General features: G+C 43.5%; 2 protein-coding genes across 2 annotated transcripts; both read right to left on the bottom strand.

Annotated features, from left to right (window-relative positions):
* Nucleotides 1-1,571: 1,571 nt before the first annotated feature.
* On the bottom strand, nt 1,572-21,331 carry LOC311004379 (C-reactive protein-like). The gene is made up of 4 exons (XM_083996431.1): nt 21,318-21,331; nt 3,252-3,316; nt 2,908-3,121; nt 1,572-2,093 (listed from the first exon to the last, which is right to left on the bottom strand). The coding sequence occupies exons 2-4, from the start codon at nt 3,298-3,300 to the stop codon at nt 1,685-1,687; spliced, it is 672 nt and encodes a 223-aa protein (XP_083852557.1). The 5' UTR covers nt 3,301-3,316; nt 21,318-21,331; the 3' UTR covers nt 1,572-1,684.
* On the bottom strand, nt 19,512-20,593 carry LOC311004728 (C-reactive protein-like; the record flags this gene model as incomplete). Its single annotated transcript, XM_083996898.1, has 3 exons — nt 19,512-20,031; nt 20,234-20,450; nt 20,581-20,593. The coding sequence occupies 3 exons, from the start codon at nt 20,591-20,593 to the stop codon at nt 19,626-19,628; spliced, it is 636 nt and encodes a 211-aa protein (XP_083853024.1). The 3' UTR covers nt 19,512-19,625.
* Nucleotides 21,332-21,423: the final 92 nt, after the last annotated feature.

Raw genomic sequence — 21,423 nt, 5'->3', positions numbered from 1 at the left:
ACAAACATCTACCTTTATACTGTATGGAGCTTTAACACAAACATCTACCTTTATACTGTATGGAGCTTTAACACAAACATCTACCTTTATACTGTATGGAGCTTTAACACAAACATCTACCTTTATACTGTATGGAGCTTTAACACAAACATCTACATTTATAATGTAATAGATTACACAATGGGTTAAATTTACGCCACAATAAGCCTTTAATACAAACATCTCTACACTGTTTGGAATAATAACATAATAATTATTGCTGCTGCGCAGCAATGGTCGAGGCCAGGCAATTTTTTTATAGACAAACTTTTTCTGTGTTAAGTCCTCAGTTATGGCTAAATAATGTATGCAGACAAAGTTTGTGTGCTGGCTGAGTTTGCAGAGCGCACAGCAAGCCTTTCAACTTCATTTACCACTGACCCAGGTGAACCAGGACTCTGGCTAGCTCGACCTACTAGCCTAGCTAGGCTAGGCTAACTGGATCTAATTCAACGCAAGCCCGACAATCCATCTTTTGTTTTTCCGTTTCAAAAGAAAAACAATGGGTCTGTTTTTCTGTTAATCTGTTTCAAAACTAAGATGGAAAACCTGAAAACAAAACAACAACGTCTAGGAATTAAAAATAGGAAAACGAAAAATAAAAATATTTTCTAAAGTGAAAGTTGCAAAGCCGTAGCACATATGGTTGATCCATTATGAATTTATTTTCAGAGTTTTTAAATTTAGATGTGTGCTGTAACACCACCATCGGGACTGCTGTCTTATGTTACTAGTTGATCTAAACAAAAATTAAACAAAATCTTGACAGCATGGAAATGGTGATTTGTTTTGAATGATGTGTTTTTCTTCATAAGAGAAAATCTGATGTTTAAAAATGTCACTCTTACATTGACTGCAGTTGTTCTCATGAGAGCAGAATTCAAAATGTTCTCAAAAATTCAGTTTTTGAGATAAAATTCTGATATTTGCCAAACTTCATCATCCATGACTCCAAAATATTGTTATTTTTTCCAGGAAGATTGAAAATGTATTTAGCAGGAATTGGATGGTATATGTTTACAGTACTGTTTACAGTCAAACGTTTTCATGCACTGGAGGCTCAATATTTGATCAATCAAAAATCTGTGTGGATGGTTTGTGGAGGACAGTCTGAAGATGCTCTCTAGCAAGTTTGGTGTCAATTGAACAAAAATTGTGGGAGGAGATAATAAGTTGAGGGATGGACTTCATAATTTGTAATGAGTTTAATTGGACTAAAGTTTCAGCAGTATTGGGGCGACATTTTGGTGAAAGTTTCAAAACTGTAGCATGTATGCTTTGGTAGGAATTTTCAAAGTTTTTAAGTTTAAATGCATAACATGGAGTTGAGTAAATCTGGCATGGGGTCAAACATTTTTGATACATTATTTTCACTGATTATGCATGGGAAGTAGGATTTCCTCGAAAGTAGAAAGAAGAACATTGAGGAAAACAATACGGTCCTCGCAGCTGATGCTGCCCGGACCCTCGACACATTGAACATTGGCTAAATCATGTCAAGTATTTCACAGACACCACCGACATCTTTTTCAATGCAAGTTTTTATTGGACTTTTCAGAGTTCATCAGATCAACAGCTTTGACTTCAGTTTAACCAACAAACTCAACAAAGTCACAGGATTATATTGTGGCCTCAGGTTTTAAACCTACAGCTCACGAGTAACGACCTCCACATGCCCGTTCACTCTCATGCCGACTGTTTCCCAGTCTAACACATTTCCTCTCTGCTCTCTCCTCCCGGAGTACAGGTCCTGGATGGCGCTGCCTGAGAGGACAGAGTCCCACATGTTGACGTCGGAGATCTCCCCAACGAAACTCTGACGGATGTCAAATTTTCCAAAACCATCGTCAGCATCCTGACCGAGGAAAACCTTCCCTCCAGATGGGATCGTGTGACCCTTCCTGTAGATTTTGGCCAAGCTCTTCCTCCCGTTCAGGAAGAAGGAAGTTGCACCTGAACTGGACTCCCAGGTGACACACAGGTGAGTCTCCAGAGCCTCGGGCTGAGGGAGTGCGAACAAGGCACCATCTCCAGCAGCCAGGTAGAGGAACAACCTGGACACATGGACATAAAGGCACCTTCAGGCATTCTCAGCAGTTTTCATTAGTTACGGACCTGATTTTACATTAAAGCAGCAGTAAGCGATCCGGTGGTTTTGTCTAACTTCCTGTCAGCCGATGGAGTTAGCAGTCCCCGCCCTCGTCCCTACGTCACCACATTCACGCGCATCCCTTGGCTGCACACACAGAGAGGACCGCCCCTTTATGCCGTTCTCTCTCCTCATTGGATAAAGGTTGTAGGATACAAGGAAAGTTTTCTCCTGGGCTCAGAGCAGAGCAGAGTGACTGACAGACCCGTGTTTCAGACCAAACACTCTTTAAAAGTGATTGCTGTCGGAAGATACAACTATTTAAGACTTATATTAACACAAATATTCCGCTTACTTCTGCTTTAAATGCATCGACATGTTTGTGTTAATAACCATTCTCCTTAAAGCCCCTACAAACAACTTTTGTGATGACTTTGGCAACTCCTGCGGACCAAAGCGGTAGCGTTTTGCTGGAATGAATACTGCGTTTCCCATGAGCTCTAGCACGTATTGTTGTAAAGATGTTTATCTGGCTCGCTTGTCAGGGTCTAGACTTAACTTTTTGTGAGCAGTTTTAAGCAAATAACTTTGGAAAAGTATTTAAAATACTTTACTGATGGCCTCATTTGCTTTTGTAGGTCAGAAATCAGCATAAACGAGAGACGGTAGGGTAAGGCAGGGTCAGACAACATGATTTCAGGCCGATTTTCACCAGGAGACCATCAGGTAAAGATAAAAACATTGTGTAGTCTGAACCCGCACTGAGAGAGGACATCTACCTGCCGTCTTTTTCCAGCCACACGGTGAGTTCATCATTATTTGGACTTCTGTAGGTGAACAGGATGATGTGTCGCCCTGGAGGTGTCTTGGCCTCCATGGCCACGTTCATACACAGGGTGAAAGCCCTCAGCTGCATCGGCTTCAGAGGAGTCAACTCAACAAGGCTGGTGCTCGTCTCCTTGGGAAACACCAAAGTCCTGATGGTGACGCTGCCTGAAGAACAGACGTTTATCAGGAGTCACAGACACAAGTTCAACGTCATTCACCTGTAAACTAAAAATAAAATGTGCATTTGTAGTCACAGAGAAGCAAATAATGACACAAAGGAAAGGTGAATAGTTACCAGCCGTCCCCATGGAGACAGCAACGAGGAGAAGAACCAAAAGTCTCATCTTTAAAAAGTCAAATCTGCAGGAAGAGAAAATTCACTCATGAACTTGTTAAAGGGAAGTGACATTAATCTTATTAAACACCAACACTGGTCTGTTTTTCTCTCAGGGTCATTAAAAAAAAAGCAGATTAACAACTTGAAAGTCACAAATTTCAAGATGGCCGCCATACTTGTACAATTTCTAACATGCAAAACTACATGACAGATTTTGCTATTAACCCAAAGGTCTTCGGTCATCATTATCTCTGGTCAACAAATTGATTGAACACATTTTAAACAGATATGGCAGCCATCTTGAATTTCCAATTGGCTGATGTGTTTTATGAACAGATACCTGAGCAGGAAGTTGTGCTTTTCCAACTGCTGATCTGTTACTGTGACTCTGGTTATTAATTAAAAAACACGATGATGTCGCCCTTCGTTAGTGTTTGAAATCAAACACTTTTCTGCAAAATATCAGATAGGAACAGTGATGATGTCATCAAGCACCTGATAGTGGTAAGATGAACAAATTATTTCTTGTCATTTAGGTCGTATGAGAAGGATGAAGGAGTGTACTCACCGTGTCGCTGTGAAGATTCTGCTGCTGAAGATCCAGACGAGAGCTTTTTTATGTCATGAGTCCAGAAGCTCCGCCCCCTCGATTGCTCGATGTGCAAACAATAACACTTTTCTTGAGAATTACAACAGACCAGGGAGTTTACTCTGTTTACACACGTAGAACCAGATGGTGTGATGGTTTTGTCTTTGCATGAGGGTTCAGACGAACAGGAAGTGACCAAACACCATGAGAGTGTTAAGTCCTCAGTTATGGCTAAATAATGTGTGCAGACAATGTTTGTGTGCTGGCTGAGTTTGCCGAGCGCACAGCAAGCCTTTCAACTTCATTTACCACTGACCCAGGTGAACCAGGAACTCTGGCTAGCTCGACCTACAAGCCCAGCTAGGCTAGGCTACCTGGATCTAATTCAACGCAAGCCCAACAAATCCATCTTTTGTTTTTCCATTTCAAAACAAAAACAATGGGTCTGTTTTTCTGTTAATCTGTTTCAAAACTAAGATGGAAAACCTGAAAACAAAACAACAACGTTTAGGAATTAAAAATGGGAAAAATAAAAATAAATGTAACCCCTTTTTCCCTTAGTGTTTATAAACTACACTGTGGTCACCCCCAATAAAATAAAACAGGTCCTAGGTTCTCAGCTAAAGATGGTGAATTCACTGTGGTTCTGAATTAAACAAGGGAATTTATCATTAGAGTGGGAAAAAGGAAATAACTGGCGCGGTGCCTCCACTGAAAACTTACTATGCTAGGTGTTAGCAAAGATTATGTAAGCCCTCAGAAAAACAAATTACTCTTAAAAGAATGTTAAACCACAATATATAAAAGGTAAGACACAAATATTTATTTTTATTAAACCATTTTAGATTGTTTTGGAATTATACCTTTAAATTTAGGAATGCTTCAGCAAATAGAAAATAACAAACAAAAGACCTGTACCCTTTAAATCAATACAGTAATACCAGAGGCCTCAAAATGCTTTCTTTTTACCCTTTTTATATCAAAAGAACAGTTTCTAGTTTATTTCAACCAACCAATAATTTTTAATCACCAGATATATCTAGTTCTAATATACACATTCGGTGCAACTTAGACACATCATCAGTGATGTAACCTGGGTTCACTGGGTGTTTCGGGTCTCGCAACATCATACACCCTCACCCAGGCGACCCAGCCGGGGTTGATCAAGCCCCAGCTTGTGTCTAAGTAGCATGTGTAGCCCACGGATCTCCCCGCTTGATCCACAGCCATCTCGACGCCTTTTCTGCCGCGTCTGTGATGTTCTTGATGGCTTTCCTTATTTGCAGTCCCTTCACTCCCAACATCTTGAGTGCCCTGATGAGAGACTGGCCGGCGAATCCTCTGCATCCGACCTCGATGGGGTTGCACCGGGTCCTCCATCCCCTGCTTCGACATTCTCCTGCCAGCTCCTCGTACTTAGCTCTCTTCCTCTCAAAGGCCTCTTCCATCCGGTCTTCCCAGGGAACAGTCAATTCCAGCAGGACCACTTGCCTTGTTGTTGCTGACACCAGGACCATGTCTGGCCTAAGTGTGGTCACTGCGATGTTCTCCGGGAATTTCAGCTGTTTCCCTAGGTCGACTTCCAGCTGCCAGTCCCGAGCTGTTGCCAGCAGCCCCCCTGTTTGACTCCGGCACTGCTGTGGCTTCTCCCCAGCCCTAACAAAGGTGATGGACTGCTTTGCTGGTTGTTGGTGTTTGCTGGTGGAGATCCCTGTGCTGATGACCTCTGCGATGACCCGCAGCACTTGGTCATGTCGCCAGCGGTAGCGCCCATCTCCCAGCGCCCTGGGGCAACAGCTCAGGATGTGCTCCAGCGATCCACCTTTCTGGCAGAGAGGACACAGTGGAGTCTCAGCCAAGCCCCAGCGGAAGAGGTTGGATGGGCTCGGGAGGACATCGTACACCGACCGAACAAGGAACTTAATCCGGTGTGGCTCAGCTCTCCATAGCTCTGTCCACGATATATTCCGTTCAGCTACCCCGTCCCATCGGGTCCACGCCCCCTGCTGCCGCATCCCCACTGTCCTACTGCAGCGGGCTTCCTCCACCCCTGCTCGGACTGCCTCCTGGATCAGCTGGCGTCTTTCCTTTCCCTGGGCCTTGTTATAGCGTGGTCTTGGGTTGCTCCCGAGGCCTGCCCGTCCGGATGCCACTGTCCCCACCAGCTCGCTGTGTCGCAACCGGGACTCAGCTTGGTCGACTGCCTCGTGGGCCTTCCATTTCCTGCCTGTTCTTACTTCTATGCCAGCCGAGGAGACTTTGATGTCACTGGAGTCCCTGTACAGCAGCACCTCTCTTGCTCGAGTAACCATAAACTCCTCCGTCAGACTGCTAAATGGCAGTTTTAGCTTGTTGTTCCTGCCGTACAAGGCGATGCTGCTGAGGCTTCGCGGTAGGCCCAGCCACCTCCGCAGGAAACAGCTGACCTTCCTCTCTAAGCACTCGGTGGTGGTCATTGGCACATCATAGACCAGTAGCGGCCAGAGGAGACGTGGCAGGATACCGTGTTGGTAAATCCAAGCTTTAAACTTGCCTGGTAGGCCTGACTTATCCACTGCTGTCAGCCAGGTCCCCAACTCCTCAGATGTTGCTTGGAGCGCTCCGGTGTCCTTCAAGGTGCCGTCGTAGATCTTGCCCAGGCTCTTCACTGGCTTTTCACCCACAGATGGAATCTGGATGCCTCCTAGTGAGAAGCGAAACTGATCTGAAACCTTCCCCTTCTTCACCACCAGGGACCTGGACTTGGCTGGCTTGAAGTCCATCCGGGCCCAGTTGATGAGTCGCTCAAGGCCTTGGAGGATCCATCTACAGCCCGGGACTGATGTTGTAGTCACCGTCAGGTCATCCATAAATGCTCTGATGGGGGGCTGCCGCACACCTGAGTTGGTGAGTGGGCCTCTGCACTCCACCTCTGCTGACTTCACCAACATATTCATGGCCAAGGCAAACAATATCACGGAGATGGTACATCCAGTGATAATGCCCTTCTCTAGCCGATGAAATGTAGATGTTGATGTTCCGGCAGTGACTCTCAAATTGAAACAGCTGTAATAGTTCAGAATAAGGTCCTTGATCTTTCCTGGAACGTGGTGTCGGTCAAGCGAGGTTTCCACCAGCTTGTGTGGAATGGATCCGTAGGCATTGGCTAGATCTAGCCAAAGGAGTGCCAGGTCTCCTTTGCCTGCACGTGCCTCCCGGATCAGCTGGGTGACGACTCCCGTATGCTCGATGCATCCTGGAACCTTTGGGACTCCCCCCTTCTGCACAGAGGTGTCAATGTAGTTGTTATTCAGAAGGAACTCCGTCATGCGCCGGGCAACTATACTAAAGAATATCTTGCCCTCAACACTGAGGAGTGAGATGACCCTGAACTGCTCCATGGTACTTGAGTTCTCCTCCTTCGGAATCCAGACTCCTTCTGCATGTCGCCACTGCTGTGCCACCTTCCCCCTCCTCCAGATGACTTTGAGGATCGTCCATAGTCGCTTCAAGAGTTTGGGGCATCTCTTGTAGACAACATATGGCACTCCGCTGGGTCCTGGTGCTGAGCTGGTTCTCGCCGCTTTGACAACCTCCTCAACTTCTTTCAAAGTTGGCTCCTTGGTGTTAAATGCAGAGGTGGGTTCTGGCGGAGTTATCAAGGTCCTGCATGGCCCAAGCTCTTCCTCTCTTGCACTGTCACTGTAGGTGGCACTGAGGTACTTGTTAACCTCGTCTTCAGTACAGGCAAGGTGGCCACTTCTTTTCTGCCCGAGGATCTTCTTGGTGAAGCCAAAGGGATTCGAGATGAAGGCCGCACGCTTCCTGGCTCTCTCCCTACCCCTCCTCCTATGCCACTCGGCTCGACGGAGGGTGGTGAGTTTTTTCCTCAGGATGTTGCGGAGCTCTGCCAGCCCGGCCTTCTCCTCTTCCCTTGCCTGCTTAAACTGCCGCCCAAGCAGTCTAAGCTCCTTCCGAAGCTGGCTAATCTTCACCTCCCGTCTGTTTGGCTCCCCTAGACCTCTGGTTTGCTGTTGTTCCTTTATGCCAAACCTTTCAGCTCCAATGCTGATGATCAACGCGGACATTGCCCGCAACTTCTGGTCTGCATCTCCCCTTGCTGTAGCTTCAAGAACTTGATCCAAATCTTCATCAAACTGGAGCCACTCCCTCTCCTTGTTGGCAGCAGGCCACATGACCCGGCGATGTTCTGAATGCTTGACATAGGATGGGGCTTGTGGAGCGTGGAGGGCCTGGGCACTGTGGGTTGACTCCCGGCCTTGCTCCTCCTGCGTCTCACCAGGTACTAGACCTGTGCGTTGCACCACCTGCTTTCCCGTCAAACATTTCATTTTGGCCTGGTGGATCTTCAGGCCATGCCGGTTCTTGCAGACTTTGCCACATGAACAGACTGCACTCATCGTCGTTTTTTCGTTAGCATGGGTCGATACCTGTTTGTCCGTCCTGTTGGGGTGCTCATCCTCCCCCCCTCTCGGGCACCCCTGGGGGTATAGTTCAGTAGGGTTTTCCGTAGCTTGTTTGTGGGTGCGCCCTTGCGGGAGCTGCAGTTCGGGTTGCTGGCCCTCGCTGCCCCGGTTACTGTCTTTCCAGTTGTCGGCTGTCTCTCCAGCAGTCACCATACTTTTCATGGTTGTCATCCGGCCTATTCCCGGAGGTCACTGGCTTGGCCAGCTCAACTAGTTCTAATATACACATTCGGTGCAACTTAGACACATCATCAGTGATGTAACCTGGGTTCACTGGGTGTTTCGGGTCTCGCAACATCATACACCCTCACCCAGGCGACCCAGCCGGGGTTGATCAAGCCCCAGCTTGTGTCTAAGTAGCATGTGTAGCCCACGGATCTCCCCGCTTGATCCACAGCCATCTCGACGCCTTTTCTGCCGCGTCTGTGATGTTCTTGATGGCTTTCCTTATTTGCAGTCCCTTCACTCCCAACATCTTGAGTGCCCTGATGAGAGACTGGCCGGCGAATCCTCTGCATCCGACCTCGATGGGGTTGCACCGGGTCCTCCATCCCCTGCTTCGACATTCTCCTGCCAGCTCCTCGTACTTAGCTCTCTTCCTCTCAAAGGCCTCTTCCATCCGGTCTTCCCAGGGAACAGTCAATTCCAGCAGGACCACTTGCCTTGTTGTTGCTGACACCAGGACCATGTCTGGCCTAAGTGTGGTCACTGCGATGTTCTCCGGGAATTTCAGCTGTTTCCCTAGGTCGACTTCCAGCTGCCAGTCCCGAGCTGTTGCCAGCAGCCCCCCTGTTTGACTCCGGCACTGCTGTGGCTTCTCCCCAGCCCTAACAAAGGTGATGGACTGCTTTGCTGGTTGTTGGTGTTTGCTGGTGGAGATCCCTGTGCTGATGACCTCTGCGATGACCCGCAGCACTTGGTCATGTCGCCAGCGGTAGCGCCCATCTCCCAGCGCCCTGGGGCAACAGCTCAGGATGTGCTCCAGCGATCCACCTTTCTATCCCTATCTAAGTTTTAATCAAAAGAGTGTTTAGTTACCTCACTTAACTGAAATGAATTTGTTTTTAGCTTAGTTTTAAACCAAATCAAAATATGGTTATCTTTTTAATAAACCATTCACTTACTGTATTCACATCTTTTAACTGTTCAAAATGTGATTTCAATAACCCAAATGCAAAGAAATATCAGTAATTGTACCCACCCAGTAATTGTACCCACACCTGTACCACAGTATTTTTCACAGTTCACACAGATGATAATGATACCAGAAAAAAGTCTAACCCAAGCGCTTGGATAATTTTCCCTAACCGTTGGGGCCCATTTGAAGCGTTGGTGCACATGAAGTTTTATCCAGTCGTGAGAAGAAGAGTTAACTTTGAAACCGAGTCTGTTTTAACACAGTCCCGTGCCTGTATCCTGCACTCGGTATCGTTCCAATGTCAAGTACTCACGCAACCTCTCAGTGTAGAAGCAACATGGCGGTGTAGCCAGCCAGGCCGCAGACTAGAGCGATGTCCAGACAGCTCCCCGCCGACTCCCGTAGCTCCGGCTACCTGCGACATGTCCTGGTTCCCCGCTGTCGACTCGTCCGCTCGTCCGGTCCGTCCTCACACCCGCACGAATGTCCGGGGGAGACTTCCTCGTGTCCGTGTTGTGCAGCAGTCTGGTTTCTCTGCCGAGGGGCTAACTGATAGCAACACTGCTAAGCTAATGTACGGAGATAATGGCGTAAAACTTCGCCATCGTGTAAAGTAAACACAGTCGACTGAGATACGTGAAAAGAATATTCTGACCGGTTAAAGTCTCTCTGGCAGTGCAATATCTGGGCCAACCTTTAGTCCGAGTCTCCAAACATCGACTTCTTTCTCTCTGCCGAGGAAAAAACGCAGCCAGCAGCTTCACTGTCCCGGAGAACTCGAATACTAGAATGTTCTAGTCTCTTTTTTATTAAACAGGAGAAGTTAATAGTCTACTTGCCAGCCCATAGGGCCCCATTGTGAACCCGGAAATGTTGAGTACCCCAAAGTTTTATGTTAGAAATATATAGTATGGGTCCCCAGTATTCAGAAACTGCCGGATGCTAATTTATATATATTGGCAATTAGCACAATTGACATAATTAGCATAAATTAGCATAATTTCCTATATGGGCAATATTTCAACAAAATTGACTTGGCTGATCTGGGCAATATTGGAGTGGTTTTAGGGGTTATTGATGATGCTGAATCCATTTCTGACATTTACAAAATTCAAAATGGCTGTCTAAACCGGTAGTGACCAGATTTAAACCGCCAGTGGGCCGATTTTGATGGATTTCAATCTGGTCCCTTCCGGTTTAGACAGCCATTTTGAATTTTGAAAATGTCAGAAATGGATTCAGCATCATCAATAACCCCTAAAACCACTCCAATATTGCCCAGATCAGCCAAGTCAATTTTGCTGAAATATTGCTCATATAGAAAACTATGCTAATTTATGCTAATTATGTCAATTGTGCTAATTGCCCAATATATATAAGTTAGCATCCGGCAGTTTCTGAATACTGGGGACCCATACTATATATTTCTAACATAAAACTTTGGGGTACTCAACATTTCCGGGTACTCATTTTTGGCAAGCAGACTATAACCTATCATTTTTTTAAAAGACCATAGAATATTTTTAAACAATATAATACATGAATTACAGAGTTAATATATGAACAATATTTATTTTAATAGGACTATTGCAAAAACGAGAAAAACCAGAGGATTCTGGGAAATGAAGTCCTACTTTACTCTGCCTTCTAGAAGCAATATAAAGGGATAATCTGTATATTTTTAACATGACTAAGATTATAGAAACCCAGTAATATAAAGAATGAATGTTTATACACATTTTTAGAGAACCCTACATAAAAATATTAAAAATTTGGTTGGTGAATTACTTTCTCGCTCCCCTTTCTTCTCCGGGATGATGTCCTCAGGCTGACCGCTGTCTCTGGGATGCCACGATCTTCCCTGGGATGACGACTCAGGTTGACCACGGCATCCTGTGGAGACCACCGTCAACCTGCGTCGTCACCGGGGGGAGAAATCGAGCTGATAACTTACCCGCAGGTTTTTTAAGATTTACCGCTGACTTATTTTTTGGAGATAAATGTCGTAACTGGAAACTGGAAGCCACATTAGTTTGTTTAAATGAACAGTGAAGCTTCAGGTGTTAACTGGACAGCATCCAGGCTCTAAAAGCGGTCATTCTTGAAGAATAGAAAAAAGATAGATGTTGCAATGTGTCACCAACTAGTTCATTCCACACTAGAAGACTTGGTGCTGTCCTTAAAAATCATGTCAGGTCATAGGCTACAAAATACCAGCTGTATTTTTTGTAGCTTTTGTTGTGGGATGTATTAATGTTTGCTTCAACTAATTTAAGTTAATTAAAATTCTTGTGTTCATTGAACACAAGAATTAGAGCCTGGATGCTGTTCATTTTGATTAAAATCGTACTTTTTACAGGGCGTGTACTCATTTATGCTGATCAGTATACATGTCCAGGAGACTTAGTTCCGTCTAGATGTGAGCGAGGGAGGATCAAATTATAGAATAGGTTTAGTGATGAGGAAAGTCACTGTCAGCAGGTCAGCTCCACCCCGGCACTGCAAACACTTTAAGACTAGATGTTGACTTAGTAAACGATGACATGTTCTAAAGAAAGACTTTAGCCTTATTTCTATTGTATTAAGTTACCAGATCCGGCACCTGTTTGCTGGGATTTGTCAATCAAAATCTGTAAATAACCTGCACAGGTAACTTCATGTGACACACACACACACACACACAGTTAACCTAATGTGGTTACAGCTCCTCCATATCAGTGCTTAGAGAAAGATGATCATGTGTCTTTCTGATCAGCTCTGTCTTGACCACAGTAGCCCCGTGGCCCATTCAAAATTTCCCCAGAGGAAATTTTCTAGTTGGTCTGTCTTATTGTATCTGTGCTCTGTCTGTGTTTTACTTATCTATGAAGTTAGTCATAGATCACCTGTTTGCCTACTTGGGATGCATTTTAATCTGTGAAAAAAGAAAATAAGTGGGAAATGATCATCAGGTCACAGAAAGACACAGCAAGTGACTTTTGGCCACAAATAAAGAGGAAAGCTGAAAAAAGAAAATAAAAGGACACAACAAAAAGACATTGAAATGCTCAATGCCATAAAGTAAAGTAGAAATATAGGAATCAGTTTCTAGTCAAGTCAAGAGTCAAGATAAGTAATAATATTATCCTTATCTTCATTTAAAGTAAACAAATGTGTTTTGCTCTTGTGTTCATTGAGATATTGATTAAAATAAATAAAAAATAAATAAATAAAAGCTGGAAAGTCACTGCCAGCTGCTGCACATCTGTCAGCAGGTCGGCTCCACCCAGGCACTGCAAAAACTTTATTTTTTAAGACTAGATGTTGACTTAGTAAACGGTGACAGGTTGGTTATAGGCACTAAGCAGTAAGCACTACTTGTTTATAATGATTATTGAATTTTAACATAACCTAGTAACTCTCTTGGCTGCTGTGCAGTCCAGTACAATCACATGTCTCTGTGGGTGTGGAGGCTGCATCGTCTCCAGGTAGAACAACTGTAAAACATTTCTTTGATAATAAACTAAAGGCTAGCAAAAATAACCATCCAGTAAACAGCGACAGTGACTTTTGACATGAGAGCAGCACATGTCCAGATCAGAAATATGAATTTGAACAGCCAGCATACTGTAAATCCTGTGTGTGAAAAAGTGAAATGCAATGAGAATATATCAGATATGAAAAAGAAAAAAATATATTTAGCCTATAGTTTTCTCTCCTGTGTCATTTGTGCATGCCAGATATTTGGCATCTTCTCTTGCCTGCCAGTTCATTTACTGTATGTTTTGGCACTGATGCACATATCATGCCTGCACAACGATGGGACTTACAAGTTTTCATTCACCACACAGTACACATTCATTAATTCATAGCACAAACTCACACACGCATCGCTCCTCAAGGTGCTTACCTTTCAGTTTATTTGTTGAAAACCCCCCACAATCCATCCTGGTAATGGCGACATGCAGCAGCAGCTCCTGTGTGCTCCGTGGTTTTTAACCTGTCTCGTCTTGTTTTTATGTCGCTGCTATCGCTCATTTTAAGCTGATTCACAAGTGATAAACTGCAACTATGCTTCACCTTAGTTTGACGGCCCTGGCTGTGCTTTGCCGAGGGTCTAAGGACAGAGGATGTTGTTATGATGCCATGTAAAGCCCTATGAGACAAACTGTTTGTAAAAATGGGCTATACAAATAAAATTGCCTTGCCTTGCCTTTGGATACTTTTATTCCACTTTATGTGCGGACTCTGTGAAAACAGGGAACCGCTCCAGTATGGCCGGGGGTTTCTCCTACGCTTTCACAGCTCCAGAGTAGGTGCTGTGGACTCCTCGGCTGTCCTCCCCGCGGAGATCATCCGACAGCATCACACGGGAGGCCAGAGGTGGTCATCCAAGCAGGCGTGAGGAAAAGGGGCAGACGCGGTGGTATTTGCCAGCGCCTCAAAAGACTAGGACACCGCCGTATTCCCCTGGCGACCATCATGCTGGCCAACGTCCAATCCCTCCGCAATAAAGTGGATGAGCTCCAAGCTAACGTCAAGTTTCTGGAGGAGTATAAAATAGTAGAATACGATCATTGGTAAATCAATCCTGTATTTTAACTTGTTATTACAGCTTAATTTATCCATATATCGTGTATTGTAATTCTGTGTGGGCAGCTACATGTCCTACCTATCTTAACAAGATTCTCTTAATTCAAAAGAAATTTTTGAGAATGGTTAGTTTTGCTAAAAAAAAGAATCTTCTGTTCTTCTCTTTAGGAAATTTAATCTGTTGAAAAAACATTTTTTAGTTAATATTTGTAGCATTTCTGGATCTGTCAATTTGTAATTTAATTTTTTTTTTTCCTTTTTCATTATGTGAACTGTTTTTTGTTTTTTTAATTAATTCAGTATCGCACATTTTTCTATGTTAACTTGTCTTTCTTTTTCCTTGTTTCTCTTTCTTTTCTGTTTTTTATGTTGTTGTGTCTGAAGACCACCACTGTTGTTGTTATTTTTTCATAGGGGAGGTTTTGGCTTCTACCTCTCCTGCACAATGTTTAATTTTACTATTTTCATTGTTTATACAGGTTTTATAATGTGCAAATAAAAACTAAAAAACTAAAAAGTGCTTGCCTCCTTGCGATCACAGAAACCTGGCTCAAGGATCATGACTTACAGTCCGACCTGAGGATCGACAGCTTTGGAGAGCAAGACTTACTAAGTGCTTGGATCTGTGCTATGGTTCCATAAAAGGGGCTTATAAGTCCCTCCGGAGAGCTTCACTGGGTGCATCAGACCATAACACTGTTTATTTGGTCTGGTCCTACAAACCAGTCCTGAAGAGACATAAACCGGAACTAAGATTAGATGAGTTATGTATCCATAAAAAATCAATCTCCATTTTTCCTAACAATAAGCCATGGGTCTCAAAATCAGTCAAAAACGCTATTAATAAAAGAAACATCAGTTTTAATTTTGATATGGATACATATAAGGTGCTACAGAAGAAGGTCAGGAAAGAAATAAAACTTGCCAAGCAGCAATATAAGGATAGGGTGGAGAACCTGTTCAGCACTGGCAGCACACACCCTGCATGGGAGGGGGTGAAATCCTTGTTGGGGACGCAGCCCCATAAGAGTAATATCTCCTTAGATGAGAAGTCTGATTACGACCTGGCAAATGAACTAAATATTTATTCAAATCGTTTTAATATCCATGATTTTAGCCATGAACTGTCTGTGTGTAAGGGCGCTGCGTTAGAGCCGAAGAGCACTGTGGCGGTGCATGTTGACCAGGAAAGGGTACAGAGAGTGTTCCAGAGGGTAAAGTAGAGGAAAAGTCCAGGTCCTGATGGGATTGGAGGTCGGGTCTTGAGGAACTGCGCCGAACAACTGGCAGGCATCTTCAGCTTTATCTTCTCCTGGTCACTCCAGACCCACAGTGTCCCCCGCCTGTGGAAGGACTCAATTATTGCCCCTGTGCCCAAGAATAAATGCAAAAAACATTGAATGACTTTAGACCCGTCGCTCTTACCTCTCTGGTAATGAAGTCTTTTGAGAGGATCGTGAAAGACGAGCTTATGAACACTGTTCAGGCAAACTTGGACCCTCTCCAGTTTGCGTATCGGGCGGGGAGGGGGGTTGATGATGCAATAATCACTCTTCTTAATATGATTGTGTCACACTTAGAAGGGGCCAAAAGCTTTGTCCGTCTGCTTTTTATTGATTTTACATCTGCTTTTAACTGTATCCAGCCCCATATTTTAGCCGAGCGTCTCTTAAATCATAACATCGACAGGGGTCTGATTTACTGATTTACTGGCTGTTGGACGATGCTGAATGTAAAAAAGCAAACCAGCGCATGTATTTCCTTCGGAAGCTCAGGAACATAAACGTTGAATTCAAGTTCATGGAAATCTTTTATTCTTGTTTTTTTTAATCTGTCCTGACATTTGCTTTTATCTGCTGGTTTGGGTCAATTAACCTGAAAAACCGCAACAGGCTTTAGGTCCATAGTCAGAGTGTGCAGTGAAATTCACAGACATCACTGCCCTGAACAAAGCAAAACTTGTCTTGTCTGACCCCAGCCATCCCAGGCATCTGAATTTAAACTGCTTCCATCTAGACGCAGATTTAACGTGCCCAGATGCAGGACTGACAGATTTAAAAAATCCTGGGTACCAGTGGCTATTGGCCTTCTTAACAATTGACAGCACTGCGGTCACTTTAACTCCTTGTTTTTATCCAGTTTTATCCAGCGTGGCACTGTTGCACTTTGTTTGTTGCTTGTTGGATTGATGTTTATTGTTGTCCTGTTTCGTTGTCCTATGTCACCCATGTTGTTGGTATTCTATTGTCACTCTTTTAATTATTAGCTTCTCGTTGTGTTACTATTGTGTATTTTTATTGTTGTGTTTGCTGCTGGCTGCAACGTAAATTGCTCTCCAGGGACAATCAAGATATCTTGACTCTTGACTTGACTAGAAACGGATTCCTATATTTCTACTTTACTTTATGGCATTGAGCATTTCAATGTCCTTTTGTTGTGTCCTTTTATTTTCTTTTTTTCAGCTTTCCTCTTTATTTGTGGCCAAAAGTCACTTGTTGCGTCTTTGTGTGACCTGATGATCATTTCCCACTTCTTTTCTTTTTTTTTTCACAGATTAAAATGCATCCAAAGTAGGCAAACAGGTGATCTATGACTAACTTCATAGAGAAATAAAACACAGACAGAATAAGACAGACCAATTACACGCAGGTCATTTACAGATTTTGATTGACAAATCCCAGCAAACAGGTGCCGGATCTGGTAACTTAATACAATAAAAATAAAGCTTAAGTGTTTCTTTAGAACATGTCATCGTTTACTAAGTCAACATCTAGTCTTAAAGTGTTTGCAGTACCGGGGTGGAGCTGACCAGCTGACAGTGACTTTCACTCACACTTTTTAAGACTAAGTAAACAATGACATGTTCTAAAGAAACACTTTAGCCTTATTTTTATTATATTAAGTTACCAGATCCGGCACCTGTTTGCTGGGATTTGTCAATCAAAATCGGTAAATAACCTGCGTGTAATTGGTCTGTCTTATTGTATCTGTTCTCTGTCTATGAAGTTAGTCATAGATCACCTGTTTGCCTACTTTGGATGCATTTTAATCTGTAAAAACAAAAGAAAATAAGTGGAAAATGATCATCAGGTCACAAAAAGACGCAACAAGTGACTTTTGGCCACAAATAAAGAGGAAAGCTGAAAAAAAGAAAATAAAAGGACACAATAAAAGGACATTGAAATGCTCAAGGCCATAAAGTAAGTAACAATATAGGAATCAGTTTCTATGGATGGATTGTGGGGGGTTTTCAACAAATAAACTGAAAGGTAAGCACCTTGAGGAGCGATGCGTGTGTGAGTTTGTGCTATGAATTAATGAGTGTGTACTGTGTGGCGAATGAAAACTTGTAAGTCCCATCGTTGTGCAGGCATGATATGTGCATCAGTGCCAAAACATACAGTAAATGAACTGGCAGCCAAGAGAAGATGCCAAATATCTGGCATGCACAAAATGACATAGGAGAGAAAACTATAGGCTAAATATATATTTTTCTTTTTCATATCTGATATATTCTCATTTCATTTCACTTTTTCACACACAAGATTTACAGTATGCTGGCTGTCCAAATTCATATTTCTGATCTGGACATGTGCTGCTCTCATGTCAAAAGTCACTGTCGCTGTTTACTGGATGGTTATTTTTGATAGCCTTTAGTTTATTATCAAAGAAATGTTTTACAGTTGTTCTACCTGGAGACGATGCAGCCTCCACACCCACAGAGACATGTGATTGTACTGGACTGCACAGCAGCCAAGAGAGTTACTAGGTTATGTTAAAATTCAATTATCATATAAACAAGGGTGAGTATATAGTGGTAGCCACATAGAAGTTCCCCTGCCATGCTGCTTCCATGCTGCTCCCATCAGAGCTCCAGCAGCGCTCAAGCAAAGTCCCAGCAGCTGGAGTGACCCCTTCCTTTTCCTGGGCATGACTAGTTTTTACTGGAACTCCACCCATTCAATGAAATACAGGACATGACCAGGAGATGGCGCTTCTCTCACAGAACAGTACATTCTGCCAGAGGTGGCATTTAAAGTGCCGCCGCTGGTGGTGAGTGGAAATTCACATAATTCATAGAACCACGAGTACATACATGTTTGATTTAAGAAGTGAAATTATAACAGACCTAGCTACTGGAGATGCGCTGGCCACTGTTTTATCTGGAAATAAATTATTGTAGCTAATAATACCTACTGTCAAATTTTTTATCACAATTTATTTACTGTGAATCTACATTTAAAGAGGAAAAACTAAGGGAGTGATGAAAAGCCTTTTGGAAGATGTTTGCAATTGCAGGTATTCAGTGCATGCCTTCGACCAGGGAATTAGCATTATCATTGCTCAATCTTTTGTTTGCACTATAATTCTTCTAAAAACTCAGAATAAGGTGCAGGAGGACGATACACTACAGCAAGTAAGAGTGGTTTCTCTGCTTTCCAGTCTGGGTGAGAGAGGCTGACAGTAAGGCTTTCAAATGCATTATATGAACTATTAGGTCGAGGGTTGATAAACAGATTTGACTGATAAATAGCAGCCACTCCTCCTCCTCGGCCTGTGTTACGAGGCACATGACAGTTAATGTAACTAGGAGGGGTAGATTCATTCAAACTAACATATTCATCTTGCTGCAACCAGGTCTCAGTGAGTGTTAATATATCAATATGGTGACTTCTAATTAAATCATTCACTAGGAGAGACTTGGATGGGAGAGAACGAATATTGAGCAAACCACATTCAATAGTTTTATTGGGTTGGCTTGCTGGAGCAGTGGTTTTGATTTTAACTAAGTTGCTATAAATAACTCCTCTAGATTTGGGTTTAGGCTCGACCCTCTACCTACAAATCTGGTTAACCTTTGTACCTTAACATTTTTTACTGGCACATTTACCACATTGGACAAAACATAGAACATCAAGAGCAGCGAATTGGATCTGGCATAAAGTTGATCGCACAACAGCAGTAAAGCAAAAGCATTTCATGGAGATGGAGTAAACGCCTACTTCTTCCCCTTCCCAACACCAACTCTCTCAGCTTGCACAATCCTACAACCCTGTGTTCCCCCCACCTGTTTCCCATCTTCCCTCATTACCTCTTGTATTTTACCTTGTGTGTCTCACAGTCTAATTGCCAGTTCGTTGTACTTCACAGTCCTCGTCCCAGCTTCTTTCATTGCCATAGTCATAGCCTGCTTTGTGTACGACCTTGTTTGCCCCTTTGACCTGCCCTTTTGCCTCTCGATTTTGGATACCTCTGCCTGTCTGACTGCCTGTCTGTGTACTGAACTCTGCCTGGAATTAAAACCTGCCTTTTTTTCTGAACCTTCTGTGTTGTGCATTCGTGTCCACCAGTTCTGTGCTCTGGGGAGTTCATGAAATTGAGAGTCACACTATAGTTGACACATTGAAAATTGGTTCATCATTAAGTATTTCTGCACCACTGACATCTTTTTCAATGCAAGTTTTTATTGGACTTTTCAGAGTTTATCAGAACAACAACTTTGACTTCAGTTTAACCAACAGACTCAACAAAGTTACAGGATTATATTGTGGCCTCAGGTTTTAAACCTACAGCTCACGAGTAAGGACCTCCACCTCCCCGTCCACCTTTATGTCGACTCTTTCCCAGTCGAAGACATTTCCTCTCTCCACTCTCATCCCGGAGTACAGGCCCTGGATGGCGCTGCCTGAGAGGACATAGTCCCACATGTGAAGGTCGGAGATCTCCCCAACGAAACTCTGAATGGCTTCAAAGGCTCCAAAGCCTTGGTCAGCATCCTGACCGAGTAAAACCTTCCCTCCAACTGGGACCACGAGACCCTTCCCGTAGATTTTGGCCACGCTCTTCCTCCCGTTCAGGAAGACAGAAGTTGCACCTGATTCGCACTCCCATGTGATGCACATGTGAGTCTCCAGAGCCCCGAGCTGAGGGAGTGCGAACAAGACACCTTTTGGATCCAAGTAGAGGGACAACCTGGACACATGGACATGAAAGTACTGAGAGGGTTTTCATCAGTTACATATCATTGATAGAGACAAACTCATCGACATGTTCACGTTTGTGTTAACCATTCATCTTAAGGCAGGATCAGACTACACAAGTTCAGGCTGATTTTCACCAGGAGACCATCAGGTAAAGATAAAAACATTGTGAGTCGTGGAGAGAGGACATCTACCTGCCGTCTTTTTCCAGCCACACAGAGATTTCATCACGGTTTGGACTCCTGTATTCAAACAGGATGATGTCTCGCCCTGGAGGAGTGTTGGCCTCCATGGCAACGTTCATACACAGGGTGAAAGCCCTCAGCTCGATCGGCTTCAGAGGAGTCAACTCAACGACGCTGGTGCTCGTCTCCTTGGGAAACACCAAAGTCTTGATGGTGACGACGCTGCCTGAAGAACAGACGTTTGGCATAAGTCACAGATACAAGTTCAATGTCATTCACATGTAAACTAAAAATAAAATGTGCATTTGCAGTGTCAGAGGATCAAATAACAACACAAAGGAAAGGTGAATAGTTACCAGCCGTCCCCATGGAGACAGCAACGAGGAGAAGAACCGAAAGTCTCATCTTTAAAAAATCAAACCTGCAGAAGTTAAAGGGAAGTCACATTAATCTTATTAAACACCAACACTGGACTGTTTTTCTCTCAGGGTCATAAAAAAAATCAGATAAACAACTTGAAAGTCACAAATTTCAAGATGGCCTCCATACTTGTACAATTTCTAATACGCAAAACTACATGACAGATTTTGCTATTAACCCAAAGGTCTGCGAGGGACTATAGTTGTGCATTTAACATTAGCTTGCTAGCAATAATGCTAGTTAACAAGCCACATTTTTGCAAAAATATACTTTACTTTCATTTATTTGATTGAAGTGAATTTGTCTTCTGGTTGTTTGATTTGACACACAAGATCATTTATGTAAGAAAATAGCTGAAAATAACATTTACCAGATATGGCATCCACCTTGAATTTCCAATTGGCTGATGTGTTTTATGAACAGATACCTGAGCAGGAAGTTCTGCTTTTCCAACTGCTGATCTGTTACTGTGACTCTGGTTATTAAAACACGATGATGTCGCCCTTCGTTAGTGTCCGAAATCAAACATTCACTTTTCTGCAAAACATCAGATAGGAACAGTGATGATGTCATCAAGCACCCGACAGTGGTAACATGAACAAATTATTTCTAATCATTCAGATATGAATGAAGCAGCGCAGGTCGTATGAGAAGGATGAAGGAGTGTACTCACCGTGTCGCTGTGAAGATTCTGCTGCTGAAGATCCAGACGAGGGGTTTTTTATGTCATGAGCCCAGAAGCTCCGCCCCCTCGATCGCTTGATGTAAAAATAATAAGA

Source organism: Trachurus trachurus (genome assembly GCF_905171665.1).
Source record: "Trachurus trachurus genome assembly, chromosome: 21".
Taxonomy (NCBI): Eukaryota; Metazoa; Chordata; class Actinopteri; order Carangiformes; family Carangidae; genus Trachurus; species Trachurus trachurus.
The sequence above is the reverse complement of the archived record's forward strand: the minus strand, read 5'-3'. Positions and strand labels throughout refer to the sequence as shown.

Coding starts and splice junctions, on each gene's coding strand:
- LOC311004379 (XM_083996431.1), bottom strand. CDS start 3,300: ATGAGACTTTTGGTTCTTCTCCTCGTTGCTGTCTCCATGGGGACGGCT. Junction 3,122..3,251: donor TGTCTCCATGGGGACGGCTG/GTAACTATTCAC, acceptor TCTGTTCTTCAG/GCAGCGTCACCATCAGGACT. Junction 2,094..2,907: donor TGGCTGGAAAAAGACGGCAG/GTAGATGTCCTC, acceptor CCATGTGTCCAG/GTTGTTCCTCTACCTGGCTG.